General features: G+C 37.9%; 4 protein-coding genes across 4 annotated transcripts; 3 read left to right on the forward strand and 1 right to left on the reverse strand.

The window, feature by feature from the left end:
* Positions 1–403: 403 nt before the first annotated feature.
* LOC131004447 (protein JINGUBANG-like) lies at positions 404–1,744 on the reverse strand. The gene has a single exon (XM_057931145.1). It carries the CDS (start codon positions 1,653–1,655, stop codon positions 438–440), a length of 1,218 nt encoding a protein of 405 aa, XP_057787128.1. The 5' UTR covers positions 1,656–1,744; the 3' UTR covers positions 404–437.
* An 8,808-nt stretch (positions 1,745–10,552) lies between these two features.
* Positions 10,553–12,715, forward strand: LOC131004435 (protein argonaute 4B-like). The gene is made up of 10 exons (XM_057931127.1): positions 10,553–10,789; positions 10,873–11,075; positions 11,157–11,348; positions 11,430–11,566; positions 11,662–11,759; positions 11,844–11,941; positions 12,011–12,182; positions 12,251–12,367; positions 12,445–12,558; positions 12,635–12,715. Exons 1-10 carry the CDS (start codon positions 10,553–10,555, stop codon positions 12,713–12,715), a joined length of 1,449 nt encoding a protein of 482 aa, XP_057787110.1.
* A 31-nt stretch (positions 12,716–12,746) lies between these two features.
* On the forward strand, positions 12,747–15,099 carry LOC131004455 (protein argonaute 4A-like). Its single transcript, XM_057931150.1, has 12 exons — positions 12,747–12,878; positions 12,948–13,116; positions 13,205–13,317; positions 13,388–13,516; positions 13,617–13,747; positions 13,828–13,893; positions 13,981–14,044; positions 14,145–14,256; positions 14,340–14,413; positions 14,480–14,574; positions 14,657–14,688; positions 14,820–15,099. The coding sequence occupies exons 1-12, from the start codon at positions 12,837–12,839 to the stop codon at positions 14,957–14,959; spliced, it is 1,167 nt and encodes a 388-aa protein (XP_057787133.1). The 5' UTR covers positions 12,747–12,836; the 3' UTR covers positions 14,960–15,099.
* Positions 15,100–17,417: 2,318 nt separating this feature from the next.
* LOC131004437 (uncharacterized) lies at positions 17,418–18,431 on the forward strand. The gene has a single exon (XM_057931128.1). The coding sequence runs from the start codon at positions 17,418–17,420 to the stop codon at positions 18,429–18,431; it is 1,014 nt and encodes a 337-aa protein (XP_057787111.1).
* Positions 18,432–20,255: the final 1,824 nt, after the last annotated feature.

The raw sequence follows: 20,255 nt of genomic DNA on the forward strand, positions 1-20,255 counted from the left end.
CGACATTACACTCTTGCAAGTAGCAACGCTAGTGTGAAGGCACAAGCGCAACTTGCAATTTATTTTTCAAACTTTTAACTTCCGACAAACGAGGGATGTCTAAATATTCCAAGAAATCCAAAAATAAATAGATCCAAACATTAAAGAATTAGAAACAAATACATATTACAAGTAGCCTCAAATCTCAATAATAGTAACCTGGCACCAACATTATACCACATGGCAACAGATTCAAATATATGCTGCACTCTATCCAGTAAACTAAAATGCCAAATGTCGTATCAGATCATATATAGTATTAATAATTTCCAAACATTATTTAATCTCTTATTCAGTAAATCGCAAACAAATACAGTAAGAACGCATAATCGACAATTAGATAACTTAAATAATAATAATACTATTTATAATAAAGAATCACGAAAAACATCCCTGGATTAATGAGCATAGTGATCAGAAATTACAACTTTGGAAACCCTAATTTCCCCATCCAAGCTCCCACTGATAACTGAAAACCCTTCCTCATCCAAATCTTCGGCTTCAACTGCAACTAGGGATTTCACAGGCTTACAATGCCCTTCCATTACCGCCAGACAGCAACCTCTGTAACCGAAACCTTTCCCATGTTTCCAGATTCTCACACTCGTGTCCGAAGATCCACTAATCAAGAAATCACGATTCACACACACCAAGCACAAAACAGCCCCTTTATGTCCTTTCAGGCAACAAGCAACGAAAAAATCATCATCATCCCTTCTTTCCCAAACAAGAATAACTCCGTCGCCGCCGCCCGAAACCAAACCCGACCCGTCCGCCGTCAGCGCGAGCGCGTTCACGCTCGACTCGTGCTTCGACAGAGTCGCTGTTGCGACTGAGGATCTCCACACCTTTATCCGTCCGTCGGCGGAGCCTGTGTAGACGGTTCGGCCGGTGGGGCTTACGGCGACGGCGTTGATGGCGTCGGAATGCGCCGCGGCGACGGAGTCAATGCACTGCATGTTTGAATGCGTTTTCCACGTTTTGAAGCTCTTGTCCCATGAGACCGAGTAGAGCACGCCGAGGCCGTCGTTGACGGCCAATCCGGAGACGGCGTCGGCGTGCTGGATCCACAGCTTCTGCTTGTGGCGGCGGACTTTGACGTAGTTCTTCGCGGAGAGGCAGTTGAGAAACCGGTCTTTCAACGTCGGGAGTGTTGAAATTAGTTGGTGTTTTCTTTGTTTGGGCGATGAGGATGATGGTGACGTCAGCTTCCAAACCCTAATTTTGCAGTCTTGGTGCGCCGTGAAGATTTTACCGTTGCTGAAGGCGATGGACTTGGCCCAGCCCGACCCGGACCCGAACGTGTCGACGAGGGAGAGATTCGCGAGATCGAAGACGTTGATCTCCTTGATGGTCGCGGCGTACAGGAAGTTATCATGCACCGCGAGGCAGCTGATCTGCGCCGCGGTGGCCTTGATCGAGGCAATGCAGAAATGAGAGATCGAGGGTTTCGCTGCGGCTTGGTAGCTGTAGTAATATGTGTGTGTGGAGGAGCTGGATCTGATGCTGTTGAAGCTCGAATCCTCACACAGTGTGGGTGCGCTGCGCGTCGAAGACGACAGCGACGACGATGAGTTGTAATCATCATTTGCCAGCCATGAATGCAAATCCTCCATTATATTGTTTCTGTGTGAGAAAAGAGAGGGAAGATTCACACGCGCACACACACAGTGGAGGGACTGGAGAGATGTGTTGAAATGAGTTGGGTTTTGAATTAGGGGGTGGAGATGTGTGTATTAATAAAAGATTTGGGGGAGGAGGAGTTGACACTTGGACAGACACACTAGTCTTTAATTGGTTGGCTTAGCGTTTGTCAATGGGATTATTTTTTAATTAGGGGGGTTAATTAAACTAAGGTGATCTAATGCGAAAATGGACTTACTTTTTACATACTTTTTATAAATGGTTTTGATTGGATGTGGTGGTTTGATCAAATCTTTTTCTTTAAACCTGCACCCTTAAGAAAAGTGTGAGGCCACAACAAACGCGTAGAATATTAATTTAACCGTTGCTAGCTAAAAAATTAAACGGACGTAATATAGAAGTCATTTTTGTTTAATCTAGCCAATTTTTGGGGAATAATTCGAGACAATATAACATCCTAAAACGGGTTGGATGTATGAAAATATTTTTGGATATGTATTAGTTTGGAAATTATTTGGGAAAGATTATATCTCCATATGATCATTCATATCGGTAACTAATTAGTAGAGATCATTTATTTAGCCGTGATATTTTGCGATGTGGTCTTACTAATTAAAATTGGTGAATCATTGTTAATATAAACTTGAAACAAAATTAAAAATCCAAAAAGCGTTTCGTTTTTATGTGTTTCTAAGCAGTTCTTAGTTGACTAATAATCTTTGAGTTAGGAATTATGTATGCGAAACTTCTTGCTACTCCGAAATAATTTGAGCATATGCATATATATTAATATTGTCATAGAAAAAGGTGAAGTATTTGCTGTTGATGGCTGACAAATAATGTTGATGCAATATCTTTGGAGAAATAAACAATTGATAAAGGAATACAACCATGAACCAGACAATTTCAACATTCATTCTTAGCACGTGCTAGCTTTTGGGAAAGCGGACACCAACTCGACCAATGAGGTTTTTTGTTTTATATTTTTATAGTTTAGTGAGATATGACTGAAAGTTTCCTTGTTGTTAATCTTTGTATCTTAGTGTAAGAAACTGTTTTAAGGGTTTTTCTACAGTATTAATTTATTAACATGAATGTTTAATGGCACAAACCTCGAAGGTTCGGTCACATCTCTCACATGCGAAATCAGAGAAGTGTAAATATAACTAGTAGATCAAAAAATATTAAAATATATTATAATGATTATGAATTTAATATATAACTAGTATATCAAAAAATATTAAAATATATTATAATGATTATGAATTTCTGAAAATAGTAGTAACTTTTAGAGTTAATAGTACGAAATATTTATCAAGATTAGCAAAAGTTAATTAATAGTTATTCATCCGTCATTATTTCAATAATTATAGTTAACTTTAATTGCTTTAACGAAATTATCCACACCTTCTTGTACGTACTAAACATTCGACAAGGCTCAATTTCTTTATTTTTCACTCTCTTTTTTCAAACCCTGAATCTTTGATGAGCTACTCTTTTTTCTCTCTGCTTGACAAGCCATTTTCTTTCTTTGACGAGTTGCTCTCTATTTCTCTATCTTCAACGATCTCTTCTCAAATTTCACTTGTACGCTGCCGTCAATATCCTCTTATCCAGATCTATAAGTTCTAGGAGTTCGAGAAATTGCAGATCTACAAGAGTTATGAGATGCAAATCCAAATCTTCGATCTGGATCGAAATAATACAAATAGAACAAATTCATACCATTCGTTTCAAGATCTGTCGTGTTAATCGGAGAAATAGATGGTCCAGACGTACCCATATGTACCGGCGTATAGTTTCTAGGGTGGTGCCAAAACAACCTCCAGCCTTCCCTAAAAAGTGTGCCAAGATCTAAGATACACCGGCGGAAATAGTGGTATCCGCTTTAATCATTGTAGATTTAATTTTGGCACATAGTTATATTTGCCAGATTTCACTTTATTTTGTGTTATTTTGTGAGATTTGTATTTGTATTGGTAATTGGATTTGTTTGTAAAATAAAGAAGATGAATATCTTATTTCGAATTCATGTTATTTCAAATTTTGTGTTATTTCGCATTATTTTATGTTGATTCGTACTGTTTGTTCCAAGATATGTCACGACAGCTCTTGGGACAAATGGTACAGATATGCTATTTCACCATTCTTCACAAGAGCTATTGCGATATAACTTGGAACGAATGGTATGAAATAGTATATTCGTACCATTCATCCCAAGAGCTGTCGTGCCAAATGTAGGGATGAATGGTACGAAATGACCTATTTGCACCATTCGTGCCACGATCTGTCGTGCAAGTGTTGGTATAAATAGGCTATTTTGTACCATTCGTCCAAAGGTCTGTCGCGCTTGTACTTGGCACGAATGGTACTAAATCGGATATTCGTACTATATGTTCCAAGGTCTATTTGCAGTACTTGGGACGAATATTGGTGCAAATAATTTTGTACCATTCATCTCAAGGTCCACCTCGCCACCATTTGGGATGAATGGTACGAAATGGCATATTCGCGACATTTGTTTCAAGGTCTGTCGCGCCAGCACTTGGGACGAACAGTACGAATATATCATTTCGTTTTATTTGTTCCACAATTTGTTCCAATAAAAAAAATTATAAGCTTGCAATTTGTTCCAACAATATAGAAAAAATTGATTAGAATAAATGTGTTCTTTATTATTAAATCACATGCACATAATAAGATAAATTATAGTCGTTATATTTGATAAATCAATATGCAATAATTATTCTCAATTCTCACAATATTTAGTATTCTCAATGAAACATTTATCTTTCTCTCTCTCTCTAATTGACCTATTTCTTAATTTAATTAACAATGAATACGTTTTTTTATTAATGACCATTTTAATGCACACAAATGACACTTTAAATGCATGTAAATGACACTTTTGAATGAAATGATAAATGATACTTCGACAATGATACCTTACAAATGACACTTTTAATAACATGATATTTTTAATGTATGCACAATGATATTTCGTAAATGATATTTTTTTAAAAATCAAATGATACTTTGTATAAAAGTAAATGATATATTACAAATGACACTTTTGATAATGGGGTAATAGCAGGAAAATTCATGGTTTTTTTTCATTTTCTGGTTTATATCACGACCCTCTAATTTGACCTCCAAATACACCAATTTCTAATTTGTTCATAATTGTCCATAATTTATAATTTTCCCCAAATTAAATATGATGTGGCGGCCGGAATTGCCAACATAGCAATCAGAATTGCCGATGTGGCAATTAAAATAGCCAAATCACACACACACTTCTCTCTCTCTCTTCCCCCCCTCTCTCTCTCTCTCACACACACACACACCCACTACCACACCTCTTCCTTCGCCTTCCCCCACCACCATCACAGATCCACCGCCTTCCTCCACCGCCCTCCCCGCGTCTTCTCCAGCCTCTTCCGCTGCCCTTCCCCACCACCACATTTCTCCCTCCACATCCTTCCCCTACCACCATCATCAGATCATCCGCCACTTTCCTCCACTGCCCTATCTCACGTCTTCTCCAGCCCCCTCCGTTGCCCTTCCCCACCACCATCACCAGATTCGCCGCCTTCCTCTTCCTCCAACCACCCCCGCAGACTTTCCACGGCTGCCGCCTCCCAGATCGAGTAGAGGTGTAGAAGAACCATCTCTGTGCAGAGGCACCTCCGCCGCCCTTCCCCACCACCATCACCAGATCCGCCGCCTTCTCTTTCACCTTTTCTCGTCTTTCATCTCATTTGTTTCCTACATTGTACGGACTGGAATTCATTTGCAACTTCTCTGGAAAATTGGCTTTGTATTGTAAAATACTGATTCGATATAAACAAGAGAACGTAATCAGTTTTGATTCGATGTAAAATTGGCTTTGTATTGTAAAATTCTGATTCGATGTAAAATTCTGATTCGGAGGGGTCGAGACTCGAGATGGGGGATGGTTCGCCGGCTAGAGAATACTCGGCGGCGCGGGGGTGGAGGAGGGGGAGGGTCTGCGTAGGTAGTGGGGAAAGTGAGGGGGAAGGGGAGGTGACGTGGCTGAATTTAGGTTTTAAATTTATATTTTATTCTTAATTAAATATAAACTGTTTTTAATTATTAATGAAACGACGTCGTTTTATCTAAGAAAGTGACACATCAGTTCTGATTTTGCCACGTACTTGCCACATCAGTTTCAATTTTTCCGGAATCCTTCGCCGTGGGATAATTGCGAACAAATTATAAATTGATGTATTTAGAAGTCAAATTAGAGGGTCGTGATATAAACCAGAAAATAGGAAAAATCCATGAATTTTTCGGCTATTACACCTTTAATAATCGAAAATGAAACTTTAAATGCATGTAAATGATACTTTCGAATGAACAAGAAATGATATTTCGCAAATAATGCATAACAAATGATACAGTTAATAACATAAAATTATACTCCATTCGTCCACGATAAGTGTGGTCTTTTTACCATTTTCATCTTTTCACAATAAGTGTGGTTTTTCCACTTTATGACATATACCTTTACCCACATTCACACACAATATTTACAAATAACTCATCTCACAAACCATTTAATAATTACCTAATAAATCAACTTCGGTGAGACCCTTTATCCACTTTATACACATCTCTCAATATTATCTTAAAGTTCATGCTCTCTCATCCACACCACACTTATTATGGACGGAGGGAGTACTTCGTAAATGATATCTTTTATGAAAATCAAAATAATATTTTGTATAAAAATAGATGATGTATTACAAATGACACTTTCAATAATAGAAAATGACACTTTAAATGCATGTAAACGATACTTTCGAATGAACGATAAATTTTACTTCACAATGATGCATTATAAATGACACTTTTAATAACATAAAACGATATTTTTAATGTATGCAAATGATAATTCTTGAATGATACTCCATCCGTCATCATAAAATGTATCAAATTTGCTATTTTCGTCTGTCCACATAAAATGTATCCAGTATATTTTCGATAAGTTTTCACTCACAATAAAGTGAGACCCTTACTCTACTCACAATACATTCAGCTGCTTTATTAAAACCCGTGCCATTTAGAAATAGTTACTTTTTATAAGGACGGATGAAGTATTTTTTATGAAATTAAATGATATTTTGTATAAATAAATGATGTATTACAAATGACATTTTTAATGCATTCAAATGGCACTTCAAATATATACAAATGATACTTTTGAATGTGATCGAGACGGGCCTGGACAATAAAATAAAATAAAATAAAATTATAAAAGTTGATAATTAAAAAAAAAACTACTGAGCCGGACGAACCCATAACCTAACGCTCGAAAATGGAAGCCCGGACCAACTGAGCTAGCTCCTTGCTCAGTTGGTATTAATTCCAACGGTTCAATATATATAAGCATGCATGATGAGCGCATAATGTGGGAGAGCGCACCCAAGTGCGCCTCATTAATATATTTATGGATAATTTCATTCATCACGGCTGTTTTACTCACTATAGCTACGATCTAAAATAATACGGAGTAATAAATAATAATTATACACGTATTTACCATGTTATCCTATAGTGTATAGCCTTAATTCCAAATAAAAATTCATACATTACCACGTAGCCTCAAATTAAATATCCAATAGCTCCTGGCCTTCAAATAACAACCTTAAAAAATATGAAAATATCTCATCTATACGTGAAATGATCAAATATTCCATTATGTTAGGTTAAATATGAGAATAAAAATTACTCCCTCCGTGCACGAATCTTGATACGTTTGGTTTCGGCACGGGAATTAAGGAGTTGTAGATTAGTGTTTTAAGTGTGTAGGCAATAAAGTATAAAAGTGATAAAGTAGGAGATGTAAGGTGATAAAGTCGGAGAGAGAAAGGTAATTAAGAACCCTTATTGTTTAGCTAATTGTTACTATATTTATAAACGTGTCAAGATTCGTGGAACGGTCCAAAAAAGAATACGTGTTAAGATTCGTGGGACGGAGATAATACTATATTAATTATTTGGAGGCTAGCTAGCTATCTATAGGGCATTTAATTGGAGGCTATAGCCTATGAGATTTTAAAATTAGGGGGTATGAATTATACAACAAAATACTAAATTTATAATAATTTATTATTATTATTATTATTATTATTATTATTATTATTATTATTATTATTATTATTATTATTATTATTATTATTATTATTATTATTTAAAATAAAAAATTATATTGAGTAAAACGAGAGCTACGCATGTAATCACCTTATATCTACAAGTATGGAACTCATTGAGTTGGGCATTCTTTTATTCTGCACAAAAGATGATCAATAATTCTCCTCATAGTCTATAAATATTTATTTTACCCCAATAACTCTAAACTAAATTCCATAGCCTTCGTAAAACTATCTTTTTCTCGTGCCATGAAAGCCACTTCTTTAGCCGGATTCAAAGTCCCTCTGCAGTAGGGGAGTAAAAATTCAGTACATTTTTATTTAAATTTGTAGGAATGTATTTTCAACGCATGTAAAAATATTAGAGGTGGTCCCCCGTACACCCGGGTTGTACCCGACTTGGATCCTAATCCAATTGGACCATCCTGATCCATTTTTCTTGAAATGACACTAACACTAACACGATCTTGGAATAACACTAACACTATTTTATTTTACAAATGATACTATTTCAAAAATAACACTAACACTATATTGTTTTACAAATGGCACTTACACTATATTGAAATGACACTAACATTATACCGAAATGGTACTAACACTTAACATTCGCGTAGAATAGTACAGTTGGGTTAGATTCGGGTCGGATACGACTCGGGTGTATCGTACACTAGGGTGTATATGAGTTTTATTGAAAATATTAAATTCAAACAAACAATAATCATATCACAATTTTAAAGAATTCTAGATACATAGGGGTTCTTATTTGATATATAAAGAACCTACAAATATTAAGCTACTAAATTATCTTTCGAAATTAAAATAAGGATATTACACGTAAAATTAATATTTATAAAAATATACACTTTCATAATAATAATTACTAAAAATGTAATATATCATATTACACTATTGTCCCATAATAATAAAGGCAAAAACTTGTGTTCAATATGTTGCACCGTGCAAGATTGATATTTATGCCTTCCAGATAATATATAAATACGCATAGGCGCGAGTTTTGGGTCATGGGTCAACCTTGTTGTATGATGCAACATGTTTCACCCAAAGCCACCTCTAATATAAATATATAGTAAGGGAATGATAAACAAATCCAATTTTGTAAGATAAGGCATTTTTATAAGAAACAATGGTGTCAAATGGCCACCTTGAACATGCAAACACAATATTTGGCCACTAATTGAAAAAACACAAATTATGGCCATTAATTAGGCAATATGCCTAATATACCCCTAATTGGGCGGACTGGGTAGGGTCAGGAGCGCCGGTCGCGTGCCGGGTAGGATCAGGCACGCGGGTCGGGTTAGGCACTTATGGCACTATTAGTGCCATAAGTGCCAACGAAATTTTTTTTTTACTCCCCTGCCCTGTCTACCCCCCAGATCCCCGACCCCACCCACCCCCAAGCCAAAAGGAACTTTTTAAACACTTCCCCTAAGGTTTAGATTATCCATTTAGGGTTTAAATGTTCCATTTAGGGTTTAGATGATGCTGTTATTTCTATATTTGTTATGTATGTTTGGCACTTATGGCACTAATAGTGCCATAAGTGCTAAAAAGACCATTTTACTTTATTTTATTTTGGATTTTCGTTGGCACTTATGGCACTAATAGTGCCATAAAATAAAATAACAAAAGTAAAATTTGATTTATTTTTTTCTAGGGGGAGTAATTTTTTTTTTGTTTTTGGCTTGGGGGTGGGTGGGGTCGGGGGTCTGGGGGGGTAGACAGGGCAGGGGGAGTAAAAAAAAATTTCGTTGGCACTTATGGCACTAATAGTGCCATAAGTGCCTAACCCGACCCGCGTGCCTGATCCTACCCGGCACGCGACCCGCACTCTTGACCCTACCCAGTCCGCCCAATTAAGGGCAAAAACGTCCCAAAGCTATAAAAATGGCCAAAATTTATGTTTTTTCAATGAGTGGCCATAATTTGTGTTTTATGATCCATTTTGGCTATTCCAAAATTTTACTCTTGTTATAATAAGTATAGGTTTTCCATAAAAATAAAAAAGTTTAATTTCATCTAATTAGATCACATTTCTGAAAAAGACCAAACGTCAATTTCTATCAAAATTGATAAAACACATGTAGTGGGTTCCTATAAATTAATATCAAGCCATAGTCTTTTCTAATATTTCAGCGACACTTACCGAATGTATTGGATGATTTAATTTCATAAAATTTAGAAGTGAATTCCTATTTCAAAAGACATAACAGAAAATCTCTTGTTTTTGATAGCTTTTCTGTAGTTGTACCATAATAAGATTCCAACACTTTGTACTAAACAGAATCGTTTTGTCCTCTTCTGAAATCTTTCCTGAAAATGTCTGAAAAATTGAACATTAAAACGAGTACAAATCCTTCTAATCTTCAGACACGAAACCAACGTTTCTCTTTCTGCATTAGCTTGTCTCATTTCATGCATGCCATTTGTCAAACCAGACAAAACAGAATTTCAATTTTCTGAGGTTTGTTTTCCACCACCTTCATCTTAGCGCATACAACAATACTATGTTTCTAGTTTCTGTTTACTGTCTGAAACCAATCACACTGCTCCAAAAACATGCAAAATTTTCATTCTTGTTTGCATTTTTGTTTCTGTACATGTCCTTGCATCTAAATTGAGTTAGTGTCAAATTTTGATCTATCCTGTAATGTAGTGAAGCATAAAAAATGGAGTTAGTAAAACAGCCTGATATTCTGCTGCCACCTCTCGACACAATTCCCCTAAATGTTGTTCCCATAAGAATGGTGCCACCAAAAGAATCGCCAGTGATGGAAATAGTGAAGCCTAAAGCTGCTCCGGTGATCAGCCACCTGCCCGGATTGAAAGGGAGAAGAGTGTGTTTGTTGACGAATCTTTTCAATGTCACAGTCGCCAGAGCTATAGATGACTTATATCACTATGATGTTCGTCTCTTTCTTGCTTGAAATGCTAGTTTTCCTCTGTTTGTGGACATTTTCCTTGTGATAACTGTTTTTTTTATATGTAGATATCGATCTTTCGTGAAGATGGTAGTGAGATTACTAGTAAAAATATTAAGAGGGCTGTGGTTGAAGAACTCTCTGGCTCTGAGATGTATAAACAAGAGCTATCAGGGAAAACACTTGTTTATGATGGTGTTGGAAGCTTATTCACTCTTGGCCCACTGCCACAGAACAATCTTGAGTTTTCTGTTGTGATGGTTCGGAAAAGGTTAAAAACACAAGAGTTTCTGTTGCAAGATATGCTATGCATTTGATGTAGTTCTGAGTTTCTTGTGTGATTGTTTTGTAGTATTAGGAAAGGCAGCAGTGTTGGAGGCGATGGGAGCCCAAACGGGAATGATCAGAAGAGGCAGAAGATTGCGTTTCATTCCAGAGCATTCAAAGTGGAGATGAGATTTGCCTCTCAAATCTCAATGAAATCCTTCAATGAGAGAAGCTTGAGAGTCTTGAATACTATTCTGCAGCAGCAAGCAAGTAGAAAGTAAGAGCAAATGTGGGAGTAAATTTTAATATTTTATTGTTGGATTTGTGTCATTATAGATGCTGACTTTTACATGTTTAGGGGCTGTCTCGTTGTTGGCCAATCGTTCTTTCTCCACGAGCAATCAAACTATATCGACTTAGGTGGTGGCGTTCTTGGATGTAGAGGTTTCTTTTCGAGCTTCAGGGCTCTTCAGGGTGGATTGTTTCTGAATCATGGTAATATGATGCTTCTCTTGGTGTTAACCTCATCTCCCTCTCTGTTTCACCTTCACTAATCGATTTTGTCACTGTTCTCGTTGCTCGTGTTACAGACATGTCTATGACGACAACCATACAATCAGGTGCAGTGGTTGATTTCCTTTTGAGCAACCAAAATGTGAAAACTCCCTTCAACATTGATTGGAGTAAGGTAAAATAGAACTTCTTGTGATGATTAGGCATTTGGAAACACATTTTTTTATGTATATCGAGTGATTTGATCAACTCTGTTTAGGCTAGCCGGACATTAAAGAATATGAGGATCAGAGTGAAACATTTGAATCAGGAGTTCAGAATCACAGGGCTAAGTGAAAGATCTTGCAAAGAACAGAAGTGAGTCAAGACTAATCCAATTTATTCAGAATGGATGTCACATTTCACTTATATTTTTGAGCTCGACAGATTTCCTTTGGAGTTGAGAGGAGCAAGTGACTCTATTGACGGTGTCAAAACAATTCAGACTACGGTTTATGACTACTTCGTCACTACGCGTACAATTTCACTGTGTTATAGTGAAAAGTTACCTTGCATCAACGTTGGGAAGCCTAATAGAGCTATCTATTTCCCAGTCGAGGTGATCTTGCTCATCAGTTTTCTCTCTTCATCTCAAGATTTTGCTTCCTAATGTTGTAGTCTATGCAGCTTTGTTATCTGGTACCTCTACAGCGCAACAAGAATGAATTAACCGTCTATCAGAGAACTGCAATGGTGACTAAATCTAGCCAAAAACCGGAGGAATTGCTCAAGATTTTGACTAATGTAAGTTAATGGACCAGTATGAAGAAATTTCAGAAACACATGAATTAAGATCAACTTGAAATATGTCTCTTTGATAGGTTTCAATGAGGATTAAGCACGAGGTCGAAACTGATCCACTGCTACAATCTTGTGGCTTTAACATCAACAGTTCATTGGTTCAAGCAGAAGGCCGCGTTCTTCCAGCCCCACGGGTAATATGTGAGGCTTTTTTACTTTAATCTTGATTGAGCTTTAGTTTTTAACTTAGACTTATTCTTAAATGGACAGTTGAAAAAGGGAAATGGGGAGCATATTATACCTAGAAATGGTTGGTGGAACATCAAAGATAAGGTGATAGACATAACTTAATGATTGTATACATTTGCTACTGTTGTTACTAATTCTATGCATCGTATAGAAACTCCTGGAGCCAAAGAAACTCGAGAATTGGGTGGTGGTGAACTTCTCCACTAGCTGTGATGTTCGTAATATGTTTATGGAGTTTGCCAAAGTCGCCTCAGCTAAAGGAATGGTGAGATTTTCCTTAATTCTTTGAAGAAGTGAAATTCATGACATTATAATATTTATTCTGTTGTTTCAGGTTACGAGTCCTCCAGCGTGTGTTCTTGATGAAAATCCTAAAAATAGAAAGAAACCGCCTTCTGTTAGAGTCGATATGATGTTCCAACAATTGCAGTCAAGATTCAAGCACCATCCACCAAAATTTATCATCTGCCTTCTTTCTGATAAGAAGCTCTCTGATTTATATGGTTAGTTTATGATCTATCCGAACCTCGTGAGTTGATTATTCAGCAGAAAGCCATCATCACTGGTTTACTGGATTGTTTTAAATTGAAGGTCCTTGGAAAAGGAAGACTCTCATTGAGTTTGGAATTCAGAATCAATGCCTTTCAACTAGCAAAATTGATGAGCTATACCTGATCAATTTGCTGCTAAAGATTAACATTAAGGTAGTTTGATCCTGTTTCTTTTCTTGAAGTTCCGTTTCTAATTCATTTTTACATACTTCTCTCTCAAAAGCTTGGTGGACTTAATCACGCCATCGTCTCTGAATCAACACGAACCATTCCATTGGTTAGTAAGATTCCTACGATGATTCTTGGTATCCATGTTTCTCATGCTCGAGCAGAGGCGCCTTCCATTGCTTCAGTATGAGCTTTTTTCACTTAATCATTAGTCATGTACCATTCATTCTGATCCCAATCCAGCTTCAGTTCTTCATTTGCTTTTTTGTCTCTGTTGTTTTTAGGTAGTTGGCTCGAGAGAGTGGCCAAGAGTGTCGAGTTATTGTGCATCTCTCCGTGCACTTCCTCCAAAATCTCAAATGATTGATTCACTTTTCATGCCAATTTCTGAGCAGATGGATGCCGGCATAATGAGGTAGGAAAACACAAATTCTCTCTTTCAGATTTTCACTCTACAAAAACTAGTTATAACTCTTTGATCACTTTGCATTCAAGGGAGTTGCTGAGGGAGTTTCACTCGAGCTCCGGCCAGAAAAAGCCAGCTCAAATCATAATATTTAGGTCAGTGCAGGTTTTGCCTTTATCAAATCTCTTACTTTCTGAAAATTCCCCTTCTGCTTGAGTCTGATCTTGGAATGTGTTTCTCAGGAATGGATTGAGCACATCACAGTTTAAGGAGTTCTTGAATGTAGAAATGGATCAGATTCTTAAGGTTCGTCTCTCTGTCTATGCCTAATCAAACTAAATCCTTTTCTTCCAACTGAATCCAACTCTCTGTACAAAAATTCTGGTTTCTGTATGAATATTTCAAGGCCTGTAGCTTTCTAGAGGCGAACTGGCGACCCAAGTTCACAGTTATTGTGTCACAAAGGCAGCATCACACTAAATTCTTCGAGGCTGGTTTGGGAGTGAACGTTCCTCCAGGTGAGGCCGAGTTCTCTCAAAGAGCAAACTGAGCTACTGTTGTATAAAATGTTCATTCAGACATATATATATGTTGTGTGCAGGAACTATTGTTGACAGCAAAGTTTGTGATGTTCAATGTACTAATTTCTACATGTGTGCTCATTCTGCCAGGATTGTAAGTAGATCAAATTAATCTTTTTTGTAAGAGAAATTACTTTTGCTGATAATGTTCGACTCTCAGGGGACAGCAAGGCCGACCCATTACCATGTCGTGGTAGACGAAATTGGTTTCACATCAGATGATCTGCAGGAACTGATTCATTCTTCATCATATATGTAAGTGATTCGGTCAAAACTCCAATTCAAATAGTCTTAGTTATCAAATTCTACAGCGTGACAATTTGTTATGTTTGTTCAGGTTCCAGAGATGCAACAGGGCGATATCTGAAGGTAACAAGATTTTGTTATAACTACATTGAAATTCTCTGATCCACAACTAAACAGTCTCTTTAAGAACATATAAAAACTCGAGTTTTTAGCTTTGATTCTTTATCAAGAGGATATTATATTATTCGTTGCAGCGGCTCCTGTTCGTTATGCACGACTAGCGGCTGCTCTGATGTCGCAGGCGATCAAGCCTGAAGAAATGGTGAATACATCTCAAGGGTATCAACTGCCAAAGTTGCACAAAAATGTGGCCTCTTCAATGTTCTTCATCTGATAAATCTAGTTAAGCTAAAACATTTGAAACAATTTCCTTACTATTCCAATAAAGATTAACAATGTCATATTGGAAGTAGCATGCTGCATGCAGTATGTTTATTTGTGAGCTTCAGGGAAATGATGTTAGAGATGTTTCCAGTCTTCAATTATTAGGCCACAACAATATTTACATGTCTTAATTAAAAGAATAACTGCAGGCAACCACGGAGTTTATCAAGTGATTCCCTTCCAAAAATGAAAAAATCGATTCCTCCAATTCTCGAACTACCAAAAGCGTGATTCAACAGCTATATCCCAATCGACAAAATGAAACGGTGCTTTCTCTCATGAAATCTAATAGCAGAAGCAGCTGCAAGTTTTGTTTGGTACAATTCCAACCGTTGGAGACTTGGTATATCAGGCAGCTCAATTGGAACTTGTTGAAGTTTCTCAGAGTGGTGCAGCTCAAGATATCTAAGTTTTGGGAAGTGATAGGCGGAAGTTACCCAAATCGCCCAATATGTAAAGCTTCAAGATTGCGAAAACCTCCATCATCTGTTACCCAATTATGACCCACAAATGCTTTTTCTTTCAACTTGCGCTCCTTCAGCTTCTCCAGTGATCCTAGGATTAACATGCGACTCCAATCAAGTAAAGTATGAGATAGCGTTAGGCTCCTTAACCTCGGAGGAAATTTATAGGATAGGGGAAGGCATTGGAGTCGACCTACTGAAGCTGGGAGAGGAAATACATCGTTTTCAAGATAAGCCAGTCTTTTCCTTGGAATAACGAGTAAAGCTTCCCACGAATGCCCAGTTTCTTCAAATTAGGAGCCATGCCAAAGTTTTCCTCCGTGCAACTGTGTTTGGAGATTTTGACCTTGTTGTTTAGTTCTACTAGCTTTGGGCAGATTAGCAATAGCATTTATCTTAAAATGCCTTAAGTGAGCCAATTTCCAAATATCTGCTTTAATTGAGATGTTGTGTATATAGAACGAGGTACGTACTTCAATAATTTTGGAGAAGATGATGGGCTTGACAAGTTAAACTCCTCAGCCAAGGAACGGACAGCAGGCTTGGAAGAGAGAAAATGAGCGAGATTGGAATGAATTGAGAAATTGGTCTACCTTGCTAATTTCTTGCAGGACATTCTCCTTGTCCTTTCCAGCTTGAATTTTGCAAAACTCATGATATGAAGCATGGGATGAATACAGCATGTTCTAATCTGGTCAACTTCAACTAAGTGCCTGTTGATAAGATCCTCGAGATAGTTTTCACCAGTTTCCTCCAAACTCACACCTTGTTATCTTCAGCAATCCACATTTGTATCAGTTTCCATACAGAAAGCAAACCTGCAAATCATCATAAAATTTCTTAGTACGATATTTAGGGACGCCTTGATCCACCCAATTTTCTTTGCCGCCATGTCTGACAGAAAGGAATACTTTCCGATAAGGACTACTGCAAGCGGCAGTCCCTCACATTGCTTTGCGATTAGCTTTCCGATGTTCTCCAATTCCTGAGGGCACTCACCCTGCCTACCGAAAACCTCTAACTCCAGCAGCGACCAACTCTCGCTTTGACTCATTGCAAGTGCTCACCAACACTTTATTGCAATTCGGAGTCGATCCCACTCATCGCACATCATCCATCACAATCAATAACTTTTTACTCATTAGATGCCCAATCACTACTTCGCCTAACTCCTCAACACTTGTTCGATCAAATGCCTCAAAATGGCGACAAAGATATCCTTATCTGTAAAATTATTCGAGACATGAATCCATATGCGGATCGGAAATTTAAACGCGTGGATCCCTATAAATCATCCATGCTAATGTTGTCTTCCCAATCCCGGGCATACCAACAATCGTGATAACATCAAGTTCCTCAGTGTCTTCGAGGAGATATCCATATAGTGCACCCACTTCAGCTTCAAAACCCACTATATTATCTTCTCTTACTGTTAAAATTGCTATGTTGATATGTATGGGCATGCATGCATGCACATCACTATGCAGCAGCTGTCACTTTTTTAGAGTTTGTTTGAGTTTCTTGTTGCCTACGGTTTTATGCCTTTTTCTCGATTTTCTCTTTCCTCACGATGTGCTCGTGTGTTGCCTATATATTAAGGCTACTCCTTTGTATTTCGGTTTAATGAGAAAATAGTACAATCATTTTCCTTTATCTTTCTTCATGCTTTTAGCATCTTTTTGGTTTTTAACATGGTATCAGAGCCAACCCAATTCAATGATGGGCCCCCAATATCGTTGTCAACAGATGGTGTTTGAGATAGTCCATGTTGTGCGTGCGGGGGGTGTATTGAAGTGTCCCACATTGGATTGGAGATAGTGGCATGAGCCACTTTATATGGTGAGACAATCTCTCTCTTATAAGGCCTTTTAAGGGAGGAATTGACCCAATATCCATTTCTAACATCGTATCAAAGCAATAGCTTAACTCTTCCGTTGTCCTCCCATGGCTCCTCCTAAGCAAAATCTTCCTCCCACTCCTCCTCACGAGGATCCAACCCATCCCTTTTATCTATCTCATAGTGATAACCCTGGAGTGCAGCTCGTTACACAGCAACTCACGGGATCAAATTACTCTAGTTGGTTTCGCTCCATGACCACGACGCTCCTTGTGAAAAATAAACTCGCGTTCGTCGATGGATCTATTGAGCGACCTCATCCAAATGAAAATTTGTATCCACAATGGATGCGTTGCAACATTATGGTAGTTTCTTGGTTGCGTAACTCCGTTAATTCTGAAATTAGCGCGAGCATCATGTATATTGATGACGCGCATCTGATCTGGAACGATCTTAGAGATCGTTTTTCTCAAGGAAATATGGCTCGTGTTTGCCAGCTGAAACAACAACTTCTTAATCTGAGGCAGGGATCTGAAGATGTAGGGTCCTATTTCACTAAGCTCCAAATTCTATGGGATGAATACCGCGATTTCCAACCAACACGATGGTGTACCTGTGACACTTGCCGTTGTCACAGCTCAAAGAAATGGAGCGAGTACCAGATGCAAGAATGCTCGATGCAGTTTCTCATCGGTTTGAATCCCTCATTTGCTCAGATTAGATCTCAAATAATCTCTATGATTCCTTTTCCTTCACTGTCACGGATCTTTGCTATGGTGCTTCAAGAAGAATGCCAAAGATCTATTGAATTTGTGCCTCAAGCACCACAAATCAACACTGAAAATTCTGGTTCTATGATAAATGCTACGGGTTATGCTAAAGGCAGAGGTGCAAAAGGAAAATTTCTTTGCACCAAATGTGGAAAAACTAACCACACTGTTGATAAATGTTTTGAGATAATAGGCTATCCCCCTGGTAATGGCAGAGGTCGGGGTAAAACACAATCAGATAGTGGCAGATTTGTGAATCAAGTCAGTGGAGATGAGTCTGGAAATTTGTCTAAGGCTAGTGGAACTATGACAACCGCAGATATGGCTCGGATCATTTCCTTTTTGCAATAGCAAATGCAAAATATTGGTGGTTCTTCTTCTACTGTATCTGATACTCAGAGCTCTAAGGATTCTACACCTACAAATGCTTCTCCACCATTCAGTGGTACTGTCTCCTTAACACCTCTTATCTGTTCTGTTTCTTCTTCTACTTTATGGCTCCTAGATACATGAGCTACTCATCATGTTTGCAATAATCCATCTCTGTTCACAAACATCTCTAATACCTCCAATGCTCATGTTAATCTTCCCAATGGAAGTAGTGCCAATGTTACTAACATTGGAACCATTACTCTCACACCTAATCTGCAATTAGATTCTGTCCTTTGTGTTCCCACATTCTCTTATAATCTCATCTCGGTTAGTACACTTACTGCTTCAGCTAAATGTTCAGTCCTTTTCACTCATGATTCTTTTGTTATTCAGGAAGCTTCTCAGGGGACTGTGATTGGTGGATGTAGCAAGGTTGGAAACCTATATGTGTTAGAGACTGATCCAGCCACATCCACCAAAGTCACATTCCCTAGCATTTCTGCTTCAGCAGTCATCTCATCCCAGTTATGGCATCATAGATTAGGCCATCTTTCTTTTCATAAGTTGCAGCTCTTATCAAAAGCTTTATGTCTTTCATCTTGTAAGCAAACTCTCTGTGAAATTTGCCCTTTGGCTAAACAGAGAAGATTGCAATTTCCTGATTCTCAGCATGTATCACAAGAGATTTTTGAATTAATACACTGTGATATTTGGGGACCTTACTCTTCTTCCACTGTTGATGGTTATACCTACTTCCTCACCATTGTTGATGATTACTCTAGGTTTGTATGGACCATTTTAATGAAAAACAAATCTGATGTGAAGACTATATTAACTCAATTTTTTAATACAGTCAACACTCAGTTTGGAAAACCCATTAAAATTCTTCGATGTGATAATGGTCCTGAATTTAGTCTTGGAGAGCTTTTCACCAAATATGGAACTATAGTTCATTACTCTTGTGTGTCCACTCCACAGCAAAATGCTAGAGTTGAAAGAAAACACCAACACTTGCTTAATGTTGCTAGAAGTCTCTTATTTCAGTCATACTTACCTGTTTCATATTGGGGACATTGTATACACACAGCTTCTTACCTTATAAATTGTGTTCCTTCATCTGTTCTTCCTGACAATGCTACTCCCTTCCAAATGCTGTTCAGGAAGCCACCCTCTTATACTCATCTGAGAGTGTTTGGTTGTCTATGCTACATGTCAACTCTAGATAGACACAGATCAAAATTCTCACCTAGGGCTGTCAAGTGTGTTTTCTTGGGGTATCCTTCTGGATACAAGGGATATAAGGTACTAAATCTAGACACTCATCAAATCCATATTAGTAGAGATGTTGTGTTTCATGAGCAAATCCTTCCTTACTCTGATAAGCCTCATTCCCAGTTTCCTGAACCTCAATTCACCTTCCCAGTAGACACTTTCATTCCTGGTAAAGCATAAATGAACGGTGATCGTTTGTTTGGTGAATTATCGGTGAATTATGGATTTTACCTAGAGATTGACCGTAAAAGTGAGAGAAGATCGCGAGATTGCACGAGAAAAAGTTGCTGTAGTATTGGGAGTAAAGATAGCGTAAAATTACAAGATACATGCTAAGGGCTATTTATAGATTACACGTTGAGGGTAGAATAGTAAATTTAGTGCTTGAAACATGCGCCTCGCGTGGTCGAGGTCATAATAGTAAATTTGCCCTTAGGCGGGAGATTCCTCCGCTCTTCAGCGACTTCTCTGGCATACGTGATTTCTCTGGCGTAAGTGACTTCTCTGGCAAGGGCCATTTCTCTGATCGGG

Source organism: Salvia miltiorrhiza, unplaced genomic scaffold (genome assembly GCF_028751815.1).
Source record: "Salvia miltiorrhiza cultivar Shanhuang (shh) unplaced genomic scaffold, IMPLAD_Smil_shh original_scaffold_399, whole genome shotgun sequence".
Taxonomy (NCBI): Eukaryota; Viridiplantae; Streptophyta; class Magnoliopsida; order Lamiales; family Lamiaceae; genus Salvia; species Salvia miltiorrhiza.

Coding starts and splice junctions, on each gene's coding strand:
- LOC131004447 (XM_057931145.1), bottom strand. CDS start 1,655: ATGGAGGATTTGCATTCATGGCTGGCAAATGATGATTACAACTCATCG.
- LOC131004435 (XM_057931127.1), top strand. CDS start 10,553: ATGGAGTTAGTAAAACAGCCTGATATTCTGCTGCCACCTCTCGACACA. Junction 11,076..11,156: donor GTTGTGATGGTTCGGAAAAG/GTTAAAAACACA, acceptor ATTGTTTTGTAG/TATTAGGAAAGGCAGCAGTG. Junction 11,349..11,429: donor CAGCAGCAAGCAAGTAGAAA/GTAAGAGCAAAT, acceptor TTACATGTTTAG/GGGCTGTCTCGTTGTTGGCC.
- LOC131004455 (XM_057931150.1), top strand. CDS start 12,837: ATGTTTATGGAGTTTGCCAAAGTCGCCTCAGCTAAAGGAATG. Junction 13,894..13,980: donor GCTCAAATCATAATATTTAG/GTCAGTGCAGGT, acceptor TGTGTTTCTCAG/GAATGGATTGAGCACATCAC. Junction 14,575..14,656: donor ATTCATTCTTCATCATATAT/GTAAGTGATTCG, acceptor ATGTTTGTTCAG/GTTCCAGAGATGCAACAGGG.
- LOC131004437 (XM_057931128.1), top strand. CDS start 17,418: ATGGCTCCTCCTAAGCAAAATCTTCCTCCCACTCCTCCTCACGAGGAT.